This window comes from Melozone crissalis, unplaced genomic scaffold, assembly GCF_028551555.1.
Source record: "Melozone crissalis strain CALT ecotype California unplaced genomic scaffold, PUWL_Pcris_2 ptg000005l_1, whole genome shotgun sequence".
NCBI lineage: Eukaryota > Metazoa > Chordata > Aves > Passeriformes > Passerellidae > Melozone > Melozone crissalis.
Genome location: NW_026535783.1, coordinates 4,135,517 through 4,154,618, shown reverse-complemented (window position 1 = coordinate 4,154,618; position 19,102 = coordinate 4,135,517). Strand labels below are relative to the sequence as shown.

Genomic DNA, 19,102 nt, shown 5'->3' with positions numbered 1-19,102 from the left:
TATTGGTTATGTACTCAGGTCAGTTACGTATCACACCACCCTTTTTGCTCTCCGATTGGTTTGCTGGGCTCCCCTCCTTTCTCCTCCCCTTCCCTTTAAAAGATGGTTGCTCCCCCTGTTCCTGGCCACTTGCTGTGGGTTCCTTACGACACCTGTTGGTTGCCATTCTGCTGACTGCTCTCAATAAACTGACGTTGAACCCTCCCAATTGGTCGCCTCCTATTCCGTCCCATCTAGCGCCAGGTCGCCGATTCCGCGATCCAGCCCAGCCTGAGGCCAAGACGCCAAAGGGGGCTGGCTTCCATGGGCAGGGGCGTCGGCCGATCTCATCCCCTCTGCTAGCCGGACCTTAGGGCCACGTACGCTCTAGCGCAGGTGGCGCCCAACGTGGGGCACGAAGTGGACAGCTGACCACCGACCGGACCCCGCGGAGTTGGAGTTACAGTGCTCCAGTTGGTCGTCACTCTACTCCGGGTGGTAGCAGACCCCGTTTTAGGGGTAGCGCTCCCCGGGGATTGGAGTCCCAACCCTCGGCATCCGAAGAGGAGGACTCCAGGGACGGAGATCATCGCCCAGTTTTCTTTTTCGCCGTCATCGGGTTGGTAAGTCCGGGCCCTGCTTTGGGGACTCTCCGGGCTTCCCCCCTGCCTTTTTACACTTCCCTAGGGGTACATGCCCTGCCTTGGGGACCTACCCCCTGCCTTTTTCCCTTGAGGAATTTCCTCGTCCCTGTGCCTTTCTTGTTTTCCCTTTCCTACGGGTGCTGGCTTCCCCAGACGTGGGGCCCGGACCCATTCCCAAATCTCCCTTTTACCCTCCGGCCGTCTCGGACCTTGGGGCGGTGGGAGGGTGCAGGGGCCGGTGTCTGGCGAATTGCTGTTTTAGTTTCCGTTTTTTTCACTGGGCAGGTGGTCGAGCCACCAGAGGATTTCCCCCCTTTCTAGTGCGGCAATTCCTGCTCTAGAAAGGTGCCATGGGTGCTGGCTTGGGGAAATCCCAAAAGGAGGTTTATTATATTGGTAAAGGTTTGCTGCTTGGGGGTGGGCAGAAGCCCCCTAAGCAGGCGTTGAAGTATTTAGTTAGGTGGATCTTTTCTAAGTTCCCCGAGACCTCTCCGGAACTTGTACGACAGCCACGATATTGGGAAGCTGTTATAGCCAAATTAGACGAGGCCATAAATTCCGGAGAGGACAAGTTGGCCACCGTGGCTTATTGGGCACGCAGAGTACATGCTGTACTCCGCGTGACTGGGGAGCCTAAGAAAAGTTCCACTGGTTCCAGTTTATCCCCTCGTTCCCCTCGTTCTGTTGCCCTTGCCCCTCAAACCTTACCCGCTTCCCGTAGGCAGGAGCCCTCGAGGGGGATCTCAAAGGCCGACCGGAAGCAGGGGGTCCATCCTGCCCCTGCTCCCCCTCGACCTGCTCGGCCTGCCCCTTCGAGGAGCCCTGGCCAGGCTCCTTCTCTACCCCCACCCTCTGCCCCAGTGCCCAAGCCCCCAATTCTTGATCCACCAGTTTCTCGGTTTGTTGAAGCCTCCCAAAATAACTCCCCTGGAGCTGAAGATGGCGGCGGCCATGCGGCCGTTCCCGCCAGGGCTCCCTCCTCCAATCCTTTTCGCCCTGACCCCAACCCCTTCTTTCCCCCTGGCCCAACCCCTTTTTCGGTTGCCCCTCCTGTGCACTCCCCTTCGTATCCTCCCCTCGTTCCACCCATTTCCCCACCCTCTGCTCCTCCCACACTTCCACCCTCTGCCCCTCCTCCGGCTCCTCCCCAATTCCCTCCTCCAGTTCCGCCCCCGGTTGACTCCTCCCCCGCTCTGCCGTCATATTCCGCTCCGCCTCCAAACACCACCAAGGAGGCGGAGAGGGGTGGTGTGCCGCGCCCACTCCCTCGCCCCGCCCCACTGCTATGTCCCGCCTCAGCCTCCTCCAGTTCCGGTTCCCACGCTCCTCCTTCCGGTTCCCACGCTTTGTGTTCCGGGGGCGGGGGGGATGGATGACCGGAAGCCGGAGCAGGCGCCTTTATTGGAAGCCGCTCCGGTCACCTACCACCTCAGCGGGGACGGGAGCTCTCAGGCCCAATGGGTGCCACTTGCACAAGCCCAGATCAAGGAATTGTGCAAGGCGCAAAAGGACTACTCCCGGGAGTCTGAGTACTTCCGGGGGATGCTCCGCAATGCCCTTGCGCGGGGAGATCTGGTGCCTGCGGACCTGAGAGCCCTCTTCTCCAGCCTTACTAGACCCATGGAATTCCGGGTCTGGGTGGCAGAGTGGAGGAGGGAGATCTTGGAGGCTCTCCCAAATCTCTGGGGGAGTCCTTCAACATCTCATGATGCGGACGGGCAGGTGGTTTCTATGGAACATCTGTTGGGTGAGGGACATTGGGCAGAGGGGGCAGAACTTACAATACGCACTCTTGTCAGGCCTATTTTACAGCAAATGTAGATTCTCTCCTGATATGTTTATGTTCATTTTTTTTATTCCAGCATTCTGGGGACGTCCAAGATTCAATACCTACAGTCTGTCTGAAACCGACTCAGGTTACAGCAGTATGACACCCGACGGAACCTACACTCTGTCTGGAAGCGACTCAGTCTTCACTTCATCACCCAGCAGATCCTATAGTCTATCTGGAACCGACTCAGGCCTCCATAGTCTGACACTCGGCAGAACCTATACTGTGTCTGGAAGCGGCTCAGCCTTCAGTACGTCACCCAGCAGATACTATACTGCGTCTGAAGGCAACTCACCCAGCAGATACTATACTGCGTCTGAAGGCAACTCATTCTTCAGTACGTCACCCAGCAGATACTTTACTGCATCTGGAAGCAACATGTCTGGAGGTGTGTCATCCTACAGAATCTGTAATGTCTCTGGAACCAACATTGCCTTTCCTTCCAACTACAAGCATTTCCGTTCCACACATCTCCTTTCTTTTTAAAATTTACCATCTCTGAAGCAAATTCACTTTCTCTGAACAGACTCCATCGGGCCTCCCCAAGGAGCCAGTACACCTTGTGCTCCTATTCCTGCTGTTGGTGGTAAGTGTGCTTGTGAAAACATTATAGTGATTTGGATGTGGGTTGAGAGCCCACATCCTAGGGGACTGTTTGCGGTGGGTGTTTGCATTTTGATTTTTTTCCTTTTATTACTTCTTTTAATTGCATGCTTGCATGCTTTTTCCTTTTTTTTTTAATTGCAAATGTAGTTTTCCTTTATTTCTATTACAAACCATTCATATTGTGTAACAGCCTTTCTTTTCAACCATAACCATTTCCAATGGGTGTATTTCCTTGGCTTGTAAATCCTATTTTTCCTCAAGAGATAATATTCAGTCTCATGTTTCACCCCAAGCGGCTCGTACACCTCCTGGTCCTCCTGGCCCTGGTCCCGGTCCTGGTCCGGCTCCTGCTCCTGCTGGTAAGTCTCTTTTTCAAGCAATTTGCAGTCACTAGGATGTGGGTTCCTAGCCAACATCTCTCTTCATGTTACACAGCTCCTGTATGCAAATACAGCAACACTTCATTGTAAACAAAATGGACCATTACACCTAGTGCACAGAAATCTTATGATCTCTTTAGAGAAGTTAAATAGGATGGTGGAAGCTAACACAGGGTTTAAAATTATTATTGGAAAGTTTTTTCCGTTGGTCTCTTTATACTTATGGGTTTGTTTTGGTTTTACATTGGGTTTGGGTGCTTGGTTGGTTGGACCCTTTAGTTTTCAGGACCTGTTGAAGTGGGTGGGTGGGTGTTTGATTTTTAATTTTTTTCTTTCTTTGCTTCTTTTAAAGATTTTTTTTTTAAATAACAGAATTGTTTTTCCTATTTTTCTATTGTAAAATATTTATATTTTTAAATAGCCTTTCTTTTCAACCATAACCATTTCCAATGTGCATCGCTGTGATTTTTAAATCTTACTTTTACTCAAGAAATAATATTTAGCTTCGCTTTTCATGTCTAGCAGCTCCTGTTCCTGCTCCTGCTCCAGCTCCTGCTCCTGCTCCTGCTCCAGCTCCTGGTCCTGCTCCGGCTCCTGGTCCTGGTCCTGCTGGTAAGTCTCTTCTTCAAGAGAGCAGTCACTGTAGTCACTGGGATGTTGCTTCCTAGCCAGCATCTCCCTTCACGCTACACAGCTTCTGTAGGCAAATACAGCAACACTTTAGTATAACGATAATGGAGCAATTCACCTAGTGCAAAGAGAAATGTTCTGACACATTCTTCACACAAGAAAGAAGTGGTGTAACTAACACAGGGATTTAAATTTTTATCCAACTATAGAAGAAGTTGGTTTCCTTGATTAAAAACCACACCCTAGAATTTATAAGGACGTGGGGAAAAATATGTCTGTGAGAATATGTAGAACTTCAAACAACATGTGATTACAATAATTCCTAGGGCAAGACAGTTGTGCTAATGTCCTTTGTCTATTAAGGATTAATATAGAATATTTATATGAAATGTCTTTCAAATAAGCAATTAAGATAAGGAGCAAGCAGTTGTAAGTACTTCAAACACTTACTCTTGTCAGAGCTATTTAACAGCAAATGTAGATTCTCTCCTGATTTGCTTCTATTCATTTTTTTTTATTCCAGCATTCTGGGGACGTCCAAGATTCAATACCTACAGTCTGTCTGAAACCGATTCAAACTACAGTAGTATGACCCCCGACGGAACCTATACTGTGTCTGGAAGCGACTCAGTCTTCACTTCGTCACCCAGCAGATACTATGCTGCGTCTGAAGGCGAATCACCCAGCAGATACTATACTGCATCTGGAAGCAACATATTTGGAGGTGTGTCATCCTACAGAAACTGTACTGTCTCTGGAACCAACATTGCCTTTCCTTCCAACTACAAGCATTTCCATTCCATACATCTCCTTTCTTTTTAAAATTTACCATCTCTGAAGCAATTTCACTTTATCTGAACAGACTCCATAGGGCCTCCCCAAGGAGCCAGTACACCTCGTGTAGTTAGGAGTGAGTTACAAGTTAGGAGTGAGGCACAGGAACAGTGCCCACCAAAAATGCTCCAGGTCCAGCACATCATGGGCTCTGAACCTGCTGCCGCAGCAGCATCACCTCGAGGAAGCTCTTCTGTGACACCTGGGAACTCGAGCTCAGGCAGTTTGTTCATCTCCCTGGAACAGCAGACTGAGGAGAAGTACCTGGAGATGCTGGGTACGTCTGGGCTGTTTCTTGTCTGAGGGACAGTGTGCTGTGTGCAGGTGCCAGCAGAGCTGTACCAAATGCTCCTCCTGAGTTTGGTGCCACAGGGCCATTTAGGACTCCCCAGAGGAAGCGCTGCGCTCCGAGGCAGCGAGAGAGCGCTCTGGGTGTTCCTGCTGCCTCTGAGGGCACCTTGGACTGGCTTGGGTTTGCCTGAGCTTCCCTCTCTGCTGAAGGCTGAAGCAGGGATTGTTCTTGCATCAGCAGAAGGCTGTGACCTAGCAAATGATCTAGAAGTGCTGTGTGCTAGTAGCCAAACGGAACAGAATTTTTAGCTTCCTAAATTCTCCTTAGACTCCCGACTTCCAACCAGCCATCAGCGCAAAAAAACTTCAGAGAAATGAACTGGCTTTGGAGTTTTGTCTTTTTAGTTGGGGATTATTTTGGTGGGGGGGGGTTGGGGGGGAGAGTGGGGTTGTTTTATGCTGTTTATTTTTGGTGGGTTTTTTTTGCTGTGTTTTTCTCCATCCTGAAAGAGCCCTTCTGCCCCACATCTTACTGATGTCATTTTTATTACTGTTACCACTACTACATCTGCAGTTTATTTTCATGACAATGCTACAGTTTTGTCAATAAGAGAATACCATCTTTTTGTCAATAAGAACTAGTTAGAAAGAAGTTCAGGTTAAAGGGCGAATAGAGAGCACAAGGTGTTTTCCACGTGCTCCCAAAGAAAAAAGCAGTATCTTTATAACAACTTTTATTTAATCTTCTAGTTTTATGCTTTTCAAGGTGTGTCCAAGAGACACATCCAAGTGGCAAGATCAGATAAAACTATACTGCAGGCATTTCTCAGAAGAGAGCCTCCAGCCCAGCCATGGTATATTCCTGAGATTCATGGCACTTTTCCATACCCGATTCCCACTCTTTGCCACGACTGTTAAAATCCTACCCATTGGCCCAAGCCCTGCTCAGATCAGTCTCTAAGAAAACACATGAAGTCCTTTGTGATTCTGCAGCACAACCCAATGAATCTGCTTCTTGCCCGTAACAGCTGCCAGTGCTGTGCTCTCAGATAAGACCTGGTAGAGTTGAGAAGAGAGCCCAGTGGATTCTGTGTCTACCATCACCTGTTGGGACACAAAGGGCACTGATCCACACCTCGGTGGGGCTGATCTCAAAGTCCATCCTGTTGTGTCCTGAATGGGGGCAAAAGCTTGTACGTGGCTCAGGCTCACTCTGGCTTCTTCCCATCAGTGTCTGTCAGTGCTCATGCTTGGGCTTTGCCAGCCTTGTTGTGGTCGCTGCCCTGCCCCTGGGGGCTGGAGGGACTGCAGAGGCTGGAGCCTCCCTTAGCTGGGAGGGTCCCGCTGCTGCCCGGCTGCTGCAGCGCGGAGCTGCCTGAGGCTGCAGCCCCTTCTCTGGGCCGGCTTCTGCCTCGCACGGCCTGGACTCACAAGAGGGTCAGCATCTGCTCTGGGCAGCTGTCTGTGTCACAGGGGTGCCTGAGGAGCACTGCTGTCCTCTGTGCCCGTGCCCACCATGCTGACTTGGGAAATGGGGAGGTGTGCGGTGCTGAGAGGGCGAGTGCAATGGGGGCGACTGATCCGCGCTGTCAGGGTGAAGAGAAGCGGCGTGGTTCCTCATGGGACACGGGCAAGGGCGTCTTTGAGCTCAGCCTGCTCATAAAGGGTGAGGGTCCTGATGCTGAAAGCCCCATCGCAATTGGTTCTGGCATGAGCTGCTCTGGTTTACAACTGGGAAGGCATTCTATTGGCAAACTGCTGAAAGCTGGAGAAAATGTCCTCCTCTCCCGGAAATGCACGGCCCTGTGCTTTGTTTCCTGTCAAGAGAACTCTTCAAAGAAATGTACAAAATCAGTCTCTGTGCCAGCCATCTGCACTGCAAGGCTGCCTGTCTTGTTACTGTCATTGTTGCTGTTGATGTTACCCAGCTGACCCCAAAGGGCTCAGAGCCCCCAACAGTGGGGCTGCCTTTTGTATCTCCTAGAAGCTGGGATCTCTGCTAAAAGAGATCTTGCATTTTGTTTCCCTCAGGGAGAATGGTGAACAACATGAAAAATCTCCTTCTGAGATACAAAGACCTGGAATATATTGGCAGCGGGTAAAACCAACTGCAGTTACTCCTGCACAACCATGGGCCAGGTGTTTTTCTGGTGGAATGTCTATCCAGCGTGAAGTCAGGCCAGCTGCAAAGATGTTCCCACACTGGGGATAGATTGTCCCATCTCTCAGTGCTGCTCAGAATTTGTGAGTGGGCGCAGGAGGCACGCTGCAAAGATCTTGCCTGCATCAAAGAACAGGACCTGGAAGGTCTCCTTGTCACTCAAGTCTGGGACACCTCTGTGTTAATTTTCTTAGCATTTTTTGATGTCTCTAAATTGTCTGGCCACAGTAATGAATGGAGAAGAATCTTGCTTGCCTGAAAGAGCAACCTACTCCTGATAGCTGTGAGATAACAGTTCCCAGGAACATTTCCTTCCCCTGGTTTGCAGAAGGAAAACGCTGTGTTCAGGATATGAACCACACAGTTAAGAAAGGGAAATCCAAGAGGAAACACTTAATTCCCTTTAGAAGTAGAACCTCAGTGCTTCAGGAACAGGCCCAGTGCCCATGCACTTGAGAGGAAAATGCATCATCTGCCTTCTGGCAGAGCCCTCCTGCATCCTGCAGGTTTTACACGTTTACAGCACAGATCTCTGTGTGGGCTGGCTTTCAGTGCAAGATCTAAATGGTTTCTCCTTTCTCTGCTTCTCCTTTGTTTCTAGGAGTTTTGGAGATGTTTGTAGAGCACTCAACAATGCACCAGGGAGAGAGGTAAATGTCAACAGCCCCTGCAGACTCTGCTGCGCTTGAGGGGCTTTCCCCTCTGGTGTGAGCTGTGGCTGGAGCTTTGGCTAGAGCCCTGCTGAAAAGGCACAAGAAGCACAGACTGGTGCCAGCCTGCAAAATACATTTGGCACTTTGTCCTCCTCAGCTGCCGGAAGGAAGGCACGCAGGGCAGCGCTTCCTTTCAGACAAGGACGCGCTCACTCCCTCTCCATTGCTAAAACAAAGGTGGTGCCTTAGAGCACCTCCCTGCTCTTTGGGGCTACAGCTTCACAGTCCTGAATTCTCGATTCTGGCTGCCAGCAAATCCATCGGAAAGTTACTGGTAGTTCCTTAGCCACCTGCAGTGCTGCACTTGGCAACTGCACATAGGGAGAGATCTGCAAGGTGCCCTAAAAGCCCTAAGCCCTAAGAATATTAAGGCATGGATTACTTCTTGTGAATCCTAGAAAGAGCAGCAGAGATTGTGGTCAGAGGTTTGTGGGTGATAGTTGAGACACAACTGTTACCAAGTGGACAAGGCAAAATGTCAGTGGCCCACGTGTCCTGTAACTGGCTCTCAAGGCAGCAGAGAAATGGGCTGTTGGAATGTCAGTTCCTAATTACTGCAGTGCCTAATCACAAGGCAGTTTGGCACAGCTCAGCTGTGTCATTGCAAAATCACTCGCTCCAGGTGCATTTTTGTCCGTTGCCACCAACTGCTCAAGGTGTCTTTCACAGGCAGGGACCTATGTGAGTCCTTGGATTTTCCTGAAAAGAAGAAACCCCAGGCACAGAAAACACCATTTCTAGAGCACTGGCAGGGCAAAAATCCCAGCAACATGAAGACATCACAATCAACAGATGACTGGGACTCTGGGCCACATTTGCCTGGGATGGCCAGGTCCTGCACGTGACAATTGGGGAACAGGTGGTCCCATTGTTCTACTTTCTGGGTATTTCTAGGAACTAGAAGAATCCTCATTGAGCCTGTGAAGCACTGAGCTTGGAAAGTCATGGTTCAGTATTCTTGTTTTGTTTTCGTTTTTTCTTTCCTGTGGACAGCACCCATTTGTAACAACAGCCAAGCCAGCATCCATCCTGGCACCACTCATCAACTCAGTCCAGAAGAAGTAAGAGACAAGAACATATCGTGTCAAGATGTTATCTCCATAGCCAATTTTGAGTAGAATTGTAGAGTCAGATTTTAGAGTAGGATTGTTGAAGAGTTTTGTCGGATAGGGTTATAGACTAGGATTAATTAAATAAAGTAATTAAAGTTTCTGAAATATCAACTCATTTGGAAGATGATTTGAAAGATCCCCTTCTGACTCTTTCAGCAAAACACAACATTTCCTCCTGAGTTAGCAGTTGTTTTTCTACTGGTGCTAAGACACACTTATGGTTTCTTTTGAATGGTTCAAAAGTGGGGAAGGTTCTTCTTCACTCATCCTACCCAGAGCACACTGCCTCTGGAATACCACCCACTGCCTGGTTTTGGCACAGCTGTGGTATTTCTAGTTGAGGCAGAAAAGGCAGTGGCATTTGCAGGAAAAACCAAAGGAGGAGTAGGGCAGCCCAGACATCCTCCGTGGATTCAGGCCTGCAGCTGTGACTCAAGAGCATTTGGGTTCCTGCCACTTGGATTTGGATCCCTAAATGCAATCTCTTTGGCTGCAGGAGAGGCAGGAACCCAACATGACAGGTCAGAGGCCAATTTCTAGCTGTCACTGCCTGCAGGAAAAGGCTCCATCCTGCAGGACTCCAGCACTCAGCATCCTCAGCCAGACACAGCAAGTGCTGGCAACTCAGAAGCTTGCACCTCTGCCTTGCACTAAAGACAGCACCTCCCACAACGGGCACTTACAGGTACAGAGTTTTGTGGTGTGACCCCTCCATGGAGCTGGTGGACTCACCACCCCTGCAAGCCTTTGAAAAGAGACTGGATGTGGCACTGGGTGCCATGCTTTAGTTGAGGTGTTAGGGCATGGCTTGGACTCGATCATCTTAAAAGCGTCTCTCTTCCAAGCCACTGATTCTGTGAGTATGTTACTGAGGGAGCTTTTCCTGCAGCCCTGGAAAGGCCTCTGGCGGCCCTTGGCCGAGGACGGTTATCAGGGCTCCTGGAAAAGAAGCAAAGGGCTCAAGGCGAAGGCTGAGAGGGCAGAGCTGCCCCAGAACGGCCCAGAGCCAGCCTCATGTCCTCCTCCTCAACCTGCGCCCTCTGCGCTGCCCTTTGCGGCGCCGGCGGCTCCTCTAGCTGCGGGGCTCCAGGGCGTGCTGGGGGCCGGGCCCCTCGTCTTCGGGAAGCGCCGGAGCCTCGGAGGCGAGCGGCTGCTGCTGTTGTGGCCGGCAGGGGAGAGCTGCGGATGCGACTGCAGGCACGGCGAGCTGCCGCTATGGCCGGCTCCTGCCGCGGCTCCTGCCTCTGCTCTGGGCTCTGCTCCTGCCCTGTGCGCACAGACACGGCAGAGGGCTGCCCGGCAGCTCCGTGCTGCTCCGCAGCGGGCCCGGCCGGGCTGCTGCTCTCTGCGGCCTCTGCCCGCCGCTGCCGGCCCCGCCGCGCTCCCGCCTGCCTCTGTTGCGGCCGGCCCCACACCAGAGGCAGCACACTGCGGCCGGCTCGGAAAAGCCCTGCCCGCAAAGCGCCCGCCACAGCCTCGGCCTCAGGGCACAGGCTGCCGGCGTCCTCGCAGCTGCGAGCCGGCCCGGGCCGCCTGCCGGCATCGGCCACAGCTCCCGCCCGTGTCTCCATGGCCGCGGCTGCTCGGCACAGCGGGCTGAGCACAGCCACCGCCAGCAGCAGCTCCTCACGGGCCCAGGCCCCGCGCGCTCCGAGCCCGCCCAACCCCGAATTCCAGCCCTGAGGGGCTTGGCGTCCCAATGCATCCCCTGGGGACAACAGAGTCGGCCGCTGAGCTCAGCCTATGGCGACACCACCAAGTGACCAATGGAAAATTCACCAAATCCTCATCAGAGACAAGAAAAAACTCCCATGGTGCCTGACAGCCTGAAGCAACTGCCAATTACAGGTCATTCCATCCATGTGGGAAAAGAGCCTTTTGCATTAAAGCAGAAAAGAGTTATCTAAATGGAAGCCAGGAGCCAACAACAAATTTATTTGGACTCATGCTTCTTCTGTTGGTTAAAAAGACCAAGAAATTGCAATCTTGCTCTTCTGACACAGCCCTCTGTTCACGATGTGGGATAGTGAGTGCCGATGTGCAGCAGCTGATGCAAGGAACAGGGACGAGGATGCAGCAGGCACAACGCCAAGCTGACAGATGGATGATCTCTGGCAGTGGCACTGAAGGAGAAGAGTTTGCAGGCAGGACAGAAAATGGCTCTTTATTTCACCTCTTCTTTCAGTGCTGCTAAGAATGTAACCTGGAGCAAGCTGGGAACACCAGAGCATCGAGCCCTTTCCAGGCAGGGCTGCATCTGCTGAAGGGGCAGAGGGAGCCCAGCAGGGATCAGACACAAAGCAGCAGGGGACTGAGGAGCCCCTGTGGTGGCAGTGAGCAGCCTCGGGCTCTGCTCACTGCTGGTGGCATTTTCTATTGAACCATCTCCAAGGACTTCTGCTCTGCGCTGTAATTCTGTGTTACACCCCTTGGGGTTTTTTTGTTGGTTTTGTTTGTTTGTTTGTTTTTAGGGTTTTTTTGTTTGTGTTGGGTTTTTTTTTTTCTCGTTTCCTGTACCTTTATTTCCCTAAATTTTCCTACCTGTCAGCAGAAGTCCCTGCTCAGAACTGGCTCTAAAATATCAGCAAAGCAGCTGGCAACAACAATGGGTGGAATCGTGTGGCTCAGGAATACTTATGCCAAAGCCGTGCCAGTGCCTTATGATTTGTCAGAACCTCCTTTTCTGTGCAAAAACTAGGGATTAGTGGAGGTTTTTTGCAAGGGCTCTTGAGAAGCAAATGTTGTGCTGGGATTCTCATGAGTGTACCCGTTAACTTCATTGCAGCAAAACAGAAAGTAAGGTCAGGGTAGCAGAGCAGCTGGGAGCTGGTCACTCCCTGCAAAGGGCTGGTGTAGGATGTGGGAACACCACATTCCAGGATGGGCCAGAAGGGTAAATGTGCTCAAAGCACTGCAGGTGAGGTTTGGGTTCACTCAGAGGGCAGTCAGGGCTGGTGAGCACTGAAGATCCAGCTGCAGTCCCCATCCATGTCCCTTTCAGCGCTGGCTTTAGGGTGTCTGCAGCCTGGATCCAGAGCGGCCTGGGGGGCTCCTGTGGCTGCCTTTGCACCCAGGCTGAGGATGCCCAGGAGGCGCTGAGGCCAGCAGTGGGGACCAGAGCTGGGGCTTGTGGCCTGGCAGGTGTGGCTCTGGGGGCTGTGACATGCCAGGGCACGGGTCACTGTCACTGCCCTCCGGAGCCCTGGCTAGCTCTGTGATGTTCCAGGCACAATGGCAAGAATGAGGAACAGGTTAGGTTGGGATTTTGCTTGAGCCAGAACCTCTAGGCCAGCTGCCCAGCAGTAGAGACCCCTGGAGGACCCAGTGAAGGAGGCAGAGACAGCTCTTCTGCAGTGTAAAGTGCAGCTAATTTATCAGGAGAGGCGGGGGAAAGGTTGGCAGGAGAAATTCCCCAGAGGGAAACAGAGGTTAAAAAACCCCCAGCACTCTTCTCCACAGGCTTTTAAAATCTTTCAAAACGGAGGGGTGGACACCATGTAGTCACCAAAAAGCGACTCTCGGGGTGTGGTTTTGAGGGTTACAACAAATCAGAACAAGGGGAGGAGAGAGGGTTGGGATAGGGATAGGGGTGAGGGACAGGGAACTTTCTGGAACAAAGGGTAGGCTTTGGGCTGATGGATGGGCCCAAGGGGCTGGGTTGTCTTGACAGACAGGGAAAAATCCGGTGAGGAGGGAGGGGATTGCTTGAGGGACACTTGGGTAGGAGGGCATAACACAGCGGAGAAACAAACTGCAATAGGTTGGGGAACACTTGAACATACCGCAAGCAAACAGAACATTTGACTTGGAAACTAACGCACTGCAACACAGAAATTCAGGGCTTCAGCAGCCGAGAGGTGGCACGATTAGAACCCGCAGCAGCTGGTGAAAGCCATCTCTGTCCTTCAGGTTCCTGCTGTGTGGGAAGGTGCTGCGAGTTGTGGTGGCTGCACTCCCCCTTTGCTGGGAGGATGATCTGTACCAGGGGAGAGCAGAAAGCTGCCGTGGTGAGCAGAACATGCTCAGAGCATTCCAGTTCAGAGAATGGCACTGCCCCTGAAGGGCAAAAAGCTTGAAAGCATAGAATTCTGTGCAGAACCGTTGCAAAAAAATTTCTCTTCTAGCATGTGCCCATTTTTGTATACTGTAGATGAATACCCTGGGTTTTATAGAATACATGGGGTTTTTTCTAAAGTTTTTTGGGGGAACTCTCAAGTTTATTTTTATTTGCATTTTACATCCAGCATGTATACAGATTTTTTTTTTCTTTTTTAAATACTTAGGGAAAAAATAACTAAGCATTTTTTAATCTTTTGGGATATTGTCAATAATATCCTTAGAAAGCAAAACTTGTTGAAAATGTGTGAAAACACAGAGAGGGGGAAAATAGCATAAAAGTCTTTTAGAACAGGGCGTGTAATAAGGACTGCAGAACTGAGTAATTTCTCCAAGGGCAGAATTAACAAGATATATCACCAAGAATACCTGCCAAGATACTTCCTTAAACCCAGGGAAATGTGACCTGCAGCCGTACGAAGTACAGCCAAAGCAAATGAAAACCTTTGGAAAAGAAGGAATTTTCGCCAGTGAGATGAGTCTGTCTGGATAACTGAGGGATGCCCATCAACCTTGCACTGCATTCCTCAATATTTGCAATGTCTTTTCTCCCAATTTCTGTGAAGTGAATAGGCTGCAGTTGTTTAACCATTAATTTAAGCTCATTGGGGAATTACCAAGCACCATGTATGTTCTTTTGCAGCTGAGCAGGACTTGAGTTTCCCAAGTCTTCTACAAAGCAGAAGGGAACCACACAGCTGCTTGTGCTAATGTTAATGAAGAATGAGAGCAGGTGAATGAGAGCATTGCATTATAGAACTTCCACATTCAAGAAAACAGGAGTCCACTTAGAATAAAACCTATAAGGCTAGCATAACATCAGAACAGGATGAAATGAAATTACTAGAAAGGAAGTGATGCATTAGAAATGAAGTGTATAATTTCTGATACATTTGCATGCATTTGCAAGCTAAAACAGAAAAAAGAAGGGCAGAGATAATAAGGAATGAAGATTTTAAAATTGCACTGTGCAGAAGAGACATACGAACCACCAGAGTGAACACAGGTGGAAGATTCATCTTGGAGATGGATAAGAGTGGAACCCATTCACTGAATGTTTCTGGTGCACATGAGTGCAAAGACTGAGGAAAAAAGGAGAAAGTTTAGTTTCTGACAGCTATTTTGATTCCTGGAAGCATTGTGTAGAGATGTAAAAATCTAAAGCCTCAGAGAATCTGAACCTAAAACATCCCCAAATGGATTGATCGGGTATGATGGGCACATCTCTGCTCTTTTCAGAGTCAATGAAATTGACAATGAGTGTCTGGAAATTAGGAATGCATGCCCAGATTTTATCTCAGTTACTTTAAGAACACCTTAATAAGGCACTTCAGGAACTGTACTATGAAGTTCTTCACCCGGCTGTATTTACTTTACATTTGAATACAGGCTGGTAGAAGGAGAGATCTGGCTTTAATTTCTCCCCAAATCACCTGTTGCACTCTCAGGTTACCAGTAGATATAAAATTCAGCTAATCACTCTCTCTATCCATGAATATTCCACTAGTGAACTGACATGTAGAAACATCCTTTTTCCCTTGGTACCTTCCTAAATGGTGCCCTGATGAACAGGAGACTTGCATAAATCTCACATAAAATCACCAAAATTGCTGAAATTAACACTCAATTCCATGATCAAAACTTCTTGGAAAAGGCTTGACAGGATCACTGAAGAAAGTCAAACTTGGGAGAGAAACATGCATTTTAGCACTGATCAAGGGGAAAGAAATAGAAATGCTGTAAAAATTCCAAGTGGAAGGTAAGGAGAAAGACAGGCAGCACAGGAAGCACAAGCGCCCATCAGATGACCTGTGGAAGGTGACTTTGTGCCCCAGCACTGTTAGAGGATGTTCCCTGTCATTGGTGCAAGCAGCCGGAGACATAAATACTGATTGATTTGGGGGCCACAGTCTTGGTAAATGCAGAAGTGGTTCAGTAATGTGACATGAGGGAGTTCCCTCAGAGCAACTGAGATGCCTGAAAGAAGTGAACAGCTCACCACAGCCCGGCCCGGTCGGCTGCTTTTCCTTCTGACCCTCCTGGGGAGGCTCTGACATTTCCTCTTCCCTGATGGAAGTGCAGCTGCTGCCAAGGGAAACGTCCCCATACTCACTCAGTGTTCCCTTTGCTTGCCGGATGCCCCACCTGCTGTCGCTGTCCAGGAGAGCTGCTCTGCTCGGGAGGAGGAGCCTGAGGGAGAGGCTTTGAAGATGGGGCAGCTGTGGTCCCTCTGCTTGGAGCTCTGTTTAAAGATACACGGACTTGCATGTGGACAGGGATAAGTATATGGATTTGTACATATGTAGCCTGCTATTTGTACAGGCCTATTTCTGTACATATGGTATCAGATTTATGAATGTACTGTGTATCTATGTACGTATAGGTACCTGCATACATACAGGTTTGCAGTTGCATCTTTGTGTGTATATGTATCCAGTTCATTATGTGTATTGTACATGTACGGAAATCTAATCTTTGTTTAGATTACCGTATGTATACAGTTGTGTAGGTATCTATTTCTATTGATGTATTGATGTAGTTTTGGTCTTTTAAAATAGCTATATTGGTACTTGTTTTCGTATATATGTATTTTTATATTTTTTTAGATGTGCATTGATGTATTTCTATATCTATTGTATTTACATATATATCCAGATATATTGCTGTATATTTGTATTGATGCAGTTGTACAGATATTTAGATTGGTACTGCTGTTTGTCTGTTTATAGATAGGGTTTTTTTATGTATCTGATTCTTGAATGTAATAGGTAACATTTAATCTGTATTCACATCTGTATATTGTAGTGGTTATTTATGTATTCAGTTCTATTTAAATGCGTCTGGAGTGGTATAGTAGTGGAATTCTATTTGTAGAGTACTTGGTATTACAGGGAAATACTGATATTTTCATATTTGCATATGGGCTGTATGTTTGCCATAATATGCAATAAACTAAGTTGTTAATTTTCCCTTGATCTCTGTGTATAGTGAGTGTTTGTAGAGGTTTGCAATAAATTAGTTTTTGTTATCAGAAGTTGTTATTTGTATGTTTTTAAATAGCGTGGTGTAACAAATACATAAATTACTTTTTTAAAATTTAACAAAGATTTGTATAGTTCTGTTTTGCCAGCGCTGGTGTAGTAATTGGTAAGAAATGCCATTTGTCAAGTGAGATGGATGTGTTGTAATTTGTGCTACCCAAAGCCATGGGCAGATGCAAATGCTGGAGAATTTTGGCCATGGAAATCTCTGACACTTCCCTAGGGGTACATGCCCTGCCTTGGGGACCTACCCCCTGCCTTTTTCCCTTGAGGAATTTCCTCGTCCCCGTGCCTTTCTTGTTTTCCCTTTCCTACGGGTGCTGGCTTCCCCAGACGTGGGGCCCGGACCCATTCCCAAATCTCCCTTTTACCCTCCGGCTGTCTCGGACCTTGGGGCGGTGGGAGGGTGCAGGGGCCGGTGTCTGGCGAATTGCTGTTTTAGTTTCCGTTTTTTTCACTGGGCAGGTGGTCGAGCCACCAGAGGATTTCCCCCCTTTCTAGTGCGGCAATTCCTGCTCTAGAAAGGTGCCATGGGTGCTGGCTTGGGGAAATCCCAAAAGGAGGTTTATTATATTGGTAAAGGTTTGCTGCTTGGGGGTGGGCAGAAGCCCCCTAAGCAGGCGTTGAAGTATTTAGTTAGGTGGATCTTTTCTAAGTTCCCCGAGACCTCTCCGGAACTTGTACGACAGCCACGATATTGGGCAGCTGTTATAGCCAAATTAGACGAGGCCATAAATTCTGGAGAGGACAAGTTGGCCACCGTGGCTTATTGGGCACGCAGAGTACATGCTGTACTCCGCGTGACTGGGGAGCCTAAGAAAAGTTCCACTGGTTCCAGTTTATCCCCTCGTTCCCCTCGTTCTGTTGCCCTTGCCCCTCAAACCTTACCCGCTTCCCGTAGGCAGGAGCCCTCGAGGGGGATCTCAAAGGCCGACCGGAAGCAGGGGGTCCATCCTGCCCCTGCTCCCCCTCGACCTACTCGGCCTGCCCCTTCGAGGAGCCCTGGCCAGGCTCCTTCTCTACCCCCACCCTCTGCCCCAGTGCCCAAGCCCCCAATTCTTGATCCACCAGTTTCTCGGTTTGTTGAAGCCTCCCAAAATAACTCCCTTGGAGCTGAAGATGGCGGCGGCCATGCGGCCGTTCCCGCCAGGGCTCCCTCCTCCAATCCTTTTCGCCCTGACCCCAACCCCTTCTTTCCCCCTGGCCCAACCCCTTTTTCGGTTGCCCCTCCTGTGCACTCCCCTTCGTATCCTCCCCTCGTTCCACCCATTTCCCCACCCTCTGCTCCTCCCACACTTCCACCCTCTGCCCCTCCTCCGGCTCCTCCCCAATTCCCTCCTCCAGTTCCGCCCCCGGTTGACTCCTCCCCCGCTCTGCCGTCATATTCCGCTCCGCCTCCAAACACCACCAAGGAGGCGGAGAGGGGTGGTGTGCCGCGCCCACTCCCTCGCCCCGCCCCACTGCTATGTCCCGCCTCAGCCTCCTCCAGTTCCGGTTCCCACGCTCCTCCTTCCGGTTCCCACGCTTTGTGTTCCGGGGGCGGGGGGGATGGATGACCGGAAGCCGGAGCAGGCGCCTTTATTGGAAGCCGCTCCGGTCACCTACCACCTCAGCGGGGACGGGAGCTCTCAGGCCCAATGGGTGCCACTTGCACAAGCCCAGATCAAGGAATTGTGCAAGGCGCAAAAGGACTACTCCCGGGAGTCTGAGTACTTCCGGGGGATGCTCCGCAATGCCCTTGCGCGGGGAGATCTGGTGCCTGCGGACCTGAGAGCCCTCTTCTCCAGCCTTACTAGACCCATGGAATTCCGGGTCTGGGTGGCAGAGTGGAGGAGGGAGATCTTGGAGGCTCTCCCAAATCTCTGGGGGAGTCCTTCAACATCTCATGATGCGGACGGGCAGGTGGTTTCTATGGAACATCTGTTGGGTGAGGGACATTGGGCAGAGGGGGCAGAACTTACAATACGCACTCTTGTCAGGCCTATTTTACAGCAAATGTAGATTCTCTCCTGATATGTTTATGTTCATTTTTTTTATTCCAGCATTCTGGGGACGTCCAAGATTCAATACCTACAGTCTGTCTGAAACCGACTCAGGTTACAGCAGTATGACACCCGACGGAACCTACACTCTGTCTGGAAGCGACTCAGTCTTCACTTCATCACCCAGCAGATCCTATAGTCTATCTGGAACCGACTCAGGCCTCCATAGTCTGACACTCGGCAGAACCTATACTGTGTCTGGAAGCGGCTCAGCCTTCAGTACGTCACCCAGCAGATACTATACTGCGTCTGAAGGCAACTCACCCAGCAGATACTATACTGCGTCTGAAGGCAACTCATTCTTCAGTACGTCACCCAGCAGATACTTTACTGCATCTGGAAGCAACATGTCTGGAGGTGTGTCATCCTACAGAATCTGTAATGTCTCTGGAACCAACATTGCCTTTCCTTCCAACTACAAGCATTTCCGTTCCACACATCTCCTTTCTTTTTAAAATTTACCATCTCTGAAGCAAATTCACTTTCTCTGAACAGACTCCATCGGGCCTCCCCAAGGAGCCAGTACACCTTGTGCTCCTATTCCTGCTGTTGGTGGTAAGTGTGCTTGTGAAAACATTATAGTGATTTGGATGTGGGTTGAGAGCCCACATCCTAGGGGACTGTTTGCGGTGGGTGTTTGCATTTTGATTTTTTTCCTTTTATTACTTCTTTTAATTGCATGCTTGCATGCTTTTTCCTTTTTTTTTTAATTGCAAATGTAG

The 19,102-nt window shown here is 49.8% G+C and overlaps 1 protein-coding gene across 1 annotated transcript in view; it reads right to left on the bottom strand.

Annotated features, from left to right (window-relative positions):
* Window positions 1-366: 366 nt before the first annotated feature.
* Window positions 367-19,102, bottom strand: part of LOC128942602 (coiled-coil domain-containing protein 171-like) — a 170,445-nt gene continuing 151,709 nt past the window's right edge. Inside the window, exons 10-11 of the mRNA XM_054285166.1 lie at window positions 1,722-1,967; window positions 367-465 (exon numbers count right to left, since the gene is read on the bottom strand). Of these exons, the coding sequence (XP_054141141.1) occupies window positions 367-465; window positions 1,722-1,967 (345 nt within the window). The remainder of the gene's footprint in view (window positions 466-1,721; window positions 1,968-19,102) is intronic.